Here is an 8,013-nt window from a genome sequence, read left to right on the forward strand (position 1 = left end):
AAACCACCAATATTTAACATTCACCGAACAGCTACTTCCAACAAACTTGCAAAAACCACCAAAGCTTGCAAAAACCACCCTGTACATAGGACGAAAATGAAAGTGAAACACAAAGGAAGCGTAAAACCGGAAGCAGGCGTAGTAAATTTTTAAAAAAACAAGGCAGGGACAAAATTGTCATTAAATATGCATTAAATATTTTTTTTAATTCGGATTATTATTATAAAATTTAATGCATATTTAATTCACGTTGTTATAAAATAAATAATATTTATTTAATATATATTAAATTTTGTAATACAAATAAAATGTTGTCATAGTAAATATTCTTTATTTTAAAAAAAAATATATGAATTACATAATTTGTATGATTTAAATTAAATTCAATTGTCATAAAATTTATTATTTAAATTTACATGCGTATTAAAAATATTGGGTTAGAGCATTGTGATAATAACCCCAAAATCTTGGGTTCGAGTCTTGGCCCATTAATTTTTTTAAAAATATTTTCCAATAAAAACATTCTTTTAGAATAAGAAGTTTTTCTTCCAGAAGAGTTTTATTGCGAATGAACAAATTGGCACAAGGACAATTTTATCCATTCAAAAAATTGCTAAATGCACCTAAAATGTCCCATTGAATTTTTTGGGATGCAATAGAGCGCAACAAGAAAATAACAGTGAGCATGTTGGAAGTTTTAGCCTGACATGAATCCAAGATAAAATAATACCTCGTACATTCTTGCATACCTTTAAAGTTGTTTTTTTTTTTTTATGTATATAATTGTTTTTATGTATAAAGTTGTTTTTTTCTAAACTAAGATAGAAATATAATGCGAGAAATTTTTTTTTATTCAAATAAAATAGTTGTAAGGTTTTCTATTTTATCTCTTTTTCCTTTCCACCTATAATAATTGTGAGAGTGCAGGAAGTTTTAGCTTGACATCAGTCCAAGATAAAATAATACTCCGTACATTCCTCGATACCTTTAAAGTTGTTTTTTGTTGAAACTAAGATATAAATATAATGCAAGATTTTTTTTATTCGAATAAAATAGTTATAGGGTTTTCTATTTTATCTCTTTTTCATTTCCACCTATAATAAATGAATGTGTAAATTATTAAAGATGATGAGACAAGTAAGAATATAATTAAAAAGAATAATTAATGTGATCTTAAAATTTATAAATTATAATTAAATAAAAATAAAAATTTGCAAAAAAATTACTTATTAAAAAATAACAAAAGTAGTACTATCTCTTTTTATATAAGATTTTTTAAACTAAGGTTATATTTGATAAAAGTAACCAACAGTTTATAAACTATAAACTAGGAACTCAACAACTAGAAGCTAGTTAAAAACATCATGCATGGACGTAGCAAGATATATTTAATAGTTCTAATATTTGAATTTTATTTTTAATAATTTATCATCTTAAAAAATAAGATAATAATTTTAAAATTTTATACTATAAAAATGATAAAATTAAGTTTTTCATATTTTTAGAAAAGTAATATTAAATTAAATAAACTTTATTAAAATTATATTGTTTAAAATCATTTTTAAACATTTAAATACTTTATTGATAATATTATTTTAAAACCAGAAATAAAAAATTATTTATTCTGCTAGATAGTGAAAAAAAAAAGATAAGAAGATTTTAAAATTAAACAAAAGGATAAAATAAAATTTCAAATATAATAATAAGAACAAAATAGAAAAATAAAAAAAACTAATAATTTATAAATTAACTTATTTTTCATAAATTACTCAAAGTAGTTTATGAAAAATAAGCTTGGGTATCAAACAAACTTATTTTGATCAAAAAGTTTATAGGTTAGTCATAGGAAAATATATACACACGTGTGCATGTTTTCCGTTCCTTAAGTTTGAAATAAGACATTTTATATAATGAATTTAGCTTAGTTGATAACATATGATAAATTTTGTGGGATAGGATTGGATTGAAGATTGGTCTCATAGCTAGGGCAAAGAACTGAAACTTTTAAGAATACCTAAAAATTTCAACAAGGAAGCCGAACACCTTGACAATAATAGTTAAAAAAATAAGTAATTTTTGGACCTCTAAATTTATAATTATTTTTTAATCTTTCTAATTTGAATAAACTTTATTTGAATCCCTCTATTAAACAATCATTAAAGATTTTGCTTGCATAATAATAAATTACAAGTCGTTTGCATGACAATTTACTTTGATTTTACATTTTTATCATAAAAAATATTTTAATCGAGGACATTCGGGTAGAAAAATTAAAATAAATATTTTTTAAATTAGAGAATTTAAGGATGACTAAAAAAAATTTATCTTAAATTTTAATAACTAAAAATATATTTAAATCTAAAATAAATATATTGAATGAAAGTGTTTTTAGTTGACATTACTCAACAGAAATATTTTTTAAAATATTTTTTTAATCTTTTATCTACTTTGATCTATTGTTTTAAAATATCTTTAGTTTTATCTAGAATTTTAATATTTTTTAAAAATTATCAATAATTAAAAAATATCATATCAAAGTATAAAACATTTATCATAAACCTAAAATATAGTTTATATGTTTTAAAACATTTATCCATAATAAATTTTAATTTATGCAATTTTTAAAATGCTACTAGTTTTTTTCTAAAGTAAATTGATATATATTCTCCCAATTATAATTAGTAGTCAATTTCCCATGAATTTGATGCCACAATAGGGTCAAAAAATTGTAACAGAACCAACTTTTTTTCTCGCACATGTGCAATATATATATATATATATATATATATATATATATATATATATATATATATATATATATATATATATATATATATATATATTATCTCCCAAAGTGCAGTTTCAGTTGAGTGTGCCGAGAGAAACGCGAACACACAGATTCAGTCACCTACCGTCCTACCCTTTTCTCTCTCGCCGCCTCTTCTTCTCCCTCGCGCATACTCAACAGAAGCCCAAAAAAGGGGTCTTTAGAAGGTTCTGATTGATGGGCAGGAGAGGGGTCAAGCTATTCGATGAAGAAAAGAACGGTCTTTTTTCAATTTCCAATTTTGGGTCTCAATGGGGTGGTGGTGGTGTTCACGACCCTGTGAATTTGGCTGTGATGGCAAGCATTAGTCGAATGGGAATGGGGTTTGGTGTTCAACAACCAAACCCTTCTTCTTCTGATGATAATAATTCCCAGCACAACGGTGGCATGAGCATGAGTATGAGGATTCCGTGCACCGAGTTGTACGTTCGGTACGTGCAATCCGAGGGGAAGGTGAAGATTCTGGGGGTTCCTGAGGAGGAAGAGGTGGTGGAGGGGGTGAAAAAGAAGAAAAAGGGTGGTGCCTTTAAAGGGTTGAGGATTAAGGTGAAGAACCCTTCTCTTAGGAGGTTGGTTAGCGGTGCCTTTGCTGGGGCGGTTTCACGGACCACTGTGGCGCCCTTGGAGACGATAAGGACTCATTTGATGGTGGGGGGTAGTGGCAATTCCACTGGGGAGGTGTTCAGGAATATCATGAAGACTGATGGGTGGAAGGGCTTGTTTAGGGGTAATTTCGTTAATGTGATTCGGGTTGCTCCTGGCAAGGCCATTGAGGTAATTATATATATATATATATATATATATATATATATATATATATATATATATATATATATATATATATATATATATATTGTTTTGTGTACATCATTTTGTAAATGTGTGCACATCATTTTGTATGGTTGTTTAGGGGTAATTTCGTTGATGTGATTTGGGTTGCACCTAGCAAGGCCATTGAGGTAATTATATAGGCTTAAATATGTTTTCACTGCCTCAAATATGGGAGTTTGTCTTTTTTAGTTCCTCGGAATTAAAAGTTGCATTTTGTAGTCTTTTGAATTTCAGTACATCAAAAGCCGCCACAAATTGTACATCCAAATTGCCAAAAATTGGTCAGACCCCAAATTTGAGGAACCAAAAACATATTTAAGCTTAATTACATGCGTGTACATCATTTTGTGTGTGTACATCACTTTGAATGGTTATGCTTTACAATTTTATGCTTTTTCTTGGTGAATGGTTTTTTGTTTGGTTGATTTGATTGCCTGTGTATTTGTTGTTTGGACTTAAAGTTTTTTGGTTGTTTGTTTTATTCTATTGGATTCTTTGTTGGTTTGTGCATTTTATATGTCCAGGGAATTTGCTACCATTGGCAGGACTGGTTTTTAGGAGGACCATTTATACATTGAGATATTCTTGAGTCCAGATTTAATCACCTAGGCTGATCTTGTTTCTACTACAATGGAAGTATCTTGTTTGGTCTCTAATTAGCTGTATTGCTGACAAAATTTGTTCTGTTACATTTGCCAAAGTGTTTTTTAAATTCTGTAGCAGTTTTTTGTGTTTAATTTTGTTTTCTTTATGTTGATCAAGAACTTTCATGTGGTTACTCCTGTTTAGCATTTTAGGTGGTCAACTGGTAGGTGTTAAATAAAAAACGATCCTTCAGTTTAGGTCTATGTGCAACTTGCCTCTAATGTTAAGTCCTAATTTGACAAGACAAATTGCAATCGAATGAACTTCATTTCTCTTCTCTCTGAAGTGGCTTGTTTTCTAGGTTGATGTCTTTTCATTAGGTTACCTTTCCCAATGTTGCTTGTTGTGGGCATGGTTTTTGGTAATTGTTACTGTTGTCTTGTGGAAATTTTGACTTTAAGGCAAGTCAATTGCACCTAAGCTAACCTTATGTGATGAACTTCCTTAATTGTATTTAGTGATATAATATTAAACCACATATATGATATCTTGTAGCCCTTTTATTCACAATGAAGTTGTTTTCAGACAAGATAAGCATAAAATCTCTCAAAACTTATAACTTCAAAGCAATAAATAATTGTACTTGTTTGCCTTGCTGATCCCTTTTTATGCAAAGAGGATACAATCATGGATGCAATTTTATTTTCAACAATAGAAATAAGCTGCCTTTTGTTCTTATTAATGTTTTGCTGGAAATTCATACTTCAATTTTTATGCATCTGAATACATTTCACTTGTTTCTGCAGCTATTTGCTTATGATACTGTTAACAAGAACCTCTCGCCAAAGCCAGGGGAGCAGCCCAAACTCCCTATTCCAGCATCATTGATAGCAGGTGCTTGTGCTGGAGTTAGTTCAACTATATGCACTTATCCTCTAGAGTTACTAAAGACTCGACTAACTATCCAGGTGTGTTCATATAAAACCAAAGCTTATGTTTCCTTCATGAGTTTATTGTCAATATAGAAGTTTTTACATTAATCAATCAGAAATCATGTTAGGTATGACTTTTAAAGAGTTATTGTAAAAGTCAACAAACATACTATGCATGGTGATTTCTGATTAGTTGACAAAGTAAAAGCAAAATTTAAGTTGAATTAGTAATTTTGCAGAGGGGTGTTTATGATGGTCTTGTAGATGCATTCCTGAAAATAGTTAGAGAGGAAGGTGCAGGAGAACTTTACAGAGGCCTTACTCCGAGTCTGATTGGAGTAATTCCATATTCTGCCACCAATTACTTTGCCTATGACACCTTGAGGAAAGCATACAGAAAAATTTTCAAGAAAGAGAAGATTGGCAACATTGAAACCCTTTTGATAGGATCAGCAGCTGGTGCTATTTCAAGTAGTGCTACCTTTCCGCTCGAAGTGGCTCGCAAACACATGCAAGTGGGAGCCCTTAGTGGAAGACAAGTATACAAAAATGTGATTCATGCCCTTGCAAGCATTCTTGAACAAGAAGGAATCCAAGGATTGTATAAAGGGTTGGGACCTAGCTGCATGAAGTTGGTGCCAGCTGCAGGAATTTCTTTCATGTGCTATGAAGCATGCAAGAGGATACTAGTAGAGGACGACGATGATGAGGAGTGATGATGGGGAGTAGGATGAGCTAGAATAGTATTGGAGCTAAGAGGAAGAACTGCAATACTGCATTCTTCATTTTTGCATATTTGGTTAAGTTATTTTGGATTTTTCTTTTTACTACTGAAATTTTTTTATCCCATAGGAACTTTTGATAAGTAATTGGAAATGGAATAATGTTTTTTTTCTTCTTAATCTCTGCCTATTGGCACTTATGTAGTTATGTTCCGTGGCTTTCTCGTGGCTTAACTGCTGTCCATTCTAGGTGAAAACAGATCATTGTATATAAACGTGTTTATCTATTCAAAAGATTTTTCAAGTTCTGGTGCAGCCCTCTTTTAATCATAATATAAAATTTAAGGCTTAATTGCAATTTTAATCTCAGATATTATAAATATGAAAAGAAGTCAAAAGTTGAAAAATTATTTGAAGAGTTAGTTATATTTGAGTTGAAAATTGTTAAGTTAATTATCATGAGGAGTATTTTTTGAGTAAATTCAAAATATCACATACTTTTGGCATGTCCATATTCAGTCTTTGTGGAGTTTATGTTTGGATTGGTGGGGGTATATGCACAATTGCATTTGACAATCAAAGAACATTTTCTGCAGTCAGGGGTTTGGTTATAAGTAATAGAAAAGGAAAACAGATTTTTATTTGGCAGATAATAAGGTATGTGGTGTGTTGGCTCTTATGGAAGAGCAGATATCAACTTATTTTTTCTGCAAAGAAGAGACGTGTTAGAAAGGGTCAACCTTCTTTCTTGGAAATGGATATCAAGCAAATCTGGTTTTTCATATGCTTTTGCATGCTGGTGCAATGATCCACGGTTATGTCTATCTTCGTGACACCTGTGGTTACTGCAGTCAGAGGTTTTCTTTTATGAGTAGGGATGTTTGTTTGGATGTAAACTTTGGCCAAGTTGTCCATATACTGTGGGGCTCTTGGTGTTTGCTTTTAATATTATTAGTCATTTTGCTGTTTAAAAAAAAAAACTTACTCTTACATTCATCACTTATGCGTCAAATATTTATCTAACTATAATTTATAATTACCTCACAGAAATTGCAAGATAGCATTTATCATTGATTTATAATATTGTTCTTTGGTCGGCATTGATTTATAATATTAATTGATACCCATCTATTTTATCTTACGATGAAGTCCTACCCAACACCAGTTTTCAGTCCCAATCAACTTGAACACTAACAATTTGAGATGCGTCCTCTGAACCCTCGCAATGTCATTATGCAGAATTGCATTAGACTTTAGAAAGACAGACATTAAGGTGATGCTTGGTTTGAAGAGGTATTTTCTATTTTTATTTGATGTTTTCATTTTCTGAAAGAGTTTTTATTTTCACATTTTTAAGATTTAGAAAATACGTTTGTTTTGATTTGTTATTTTTTATTTTTTAAATAAAAACATTGAAAATTTGTTTGGTTCCATCAATGTCGATAAAGAAATTCATAAAATATTTTTTGCATTTAATTTAAAATGATAAGAATATATTTATAAATTTTTATTATTGAAAAAATTATAAATAAAAAATTATATATTATAATGAACAAAAAAAATTATAATTACTTATTTTATAAAAAATATTGCATTTTTATTCATCAATGACTTATTGTATACATATTTATTTATTTTTAATTATAATCCCAAATTTTGAGTAATAGTAATATGTTTTGGTCAATATGTGTCCTACCACACAAAATCCAATTAACAAACTACCCGAATGAAAACAACTTCAAAATGCAGAATTAGATGCAACAATTATGTTTTTTTTAATGGTCTACAACAATTATGGTTTAGGAAAGAAAGAAATGAAAAAAAAAAGAAGGAATTGAAAAAAAAAACTAAAGAAAGGAAACTCGAAACCCCTTGTAGTGTTTCAATCACCGACCAAGAAACCAGCAACACCATAACGAGCAGGCTGGAAGGTTTTTGACTTTTTATATTAATTAAAAAATGATGCCGTGTCAAGAAAGAAAGAAATTAAACCAGCGAATATTATTATTTTAGTATATCCTGATTAATTGGAAGAAAAAAAACTATACAAGTGAAGACAGATGATTTGAATCTCACCTTCACAATCTAGACATGATGAATAGGATTGAAAATCAAT

General features: G+C 29.6%; 1 protein-coding gene across 1 annotated transcript; it reads left to right on the top strand.

Moving 5' to 3' along the window:
* The first annotated feature begins 2,854 nt into the window (after positions 1-2,854).
* On the top strand, positions 2,855-6,205 carry LOC114383051 (adenine nucleotide transporter BT1, chloroplastic/mitochondrial-like). Its single transcript, XM_028342641.1, has 3 exons — positions 2,855-3,601; positions 5,050-5,211; positions 5,415-6,205. The coding sequence occupies exons 1-3, from the start codon at positions 3,005-3,007 to the stop codon at positions 5,889-5,891; spliced, it is 1,236 nt and encodes a 411-aa protein (XP_028198442.1). The 5' UTR covers positions 2,855-3,004; the 3' UTR covers positions 5,892-6,205.
* Positions 6,206-8,013: the final 1,808 nt, after the last annotated feature.

The sequence above is a fragment of the Glycine soja genome, chromosome 14, assembly GCF_004193775.1.
Source record: "Glycine soja cultivar W05 chromosome 14, ASM419377v2, whole genome shotgun sequence".
Taxonomy (NCBI): Eukaryota; Viridiplantae; Streptophyta; class Magnoliopsida; order Fabales; family Fabaceae; genus Glycine; species Glycine soja.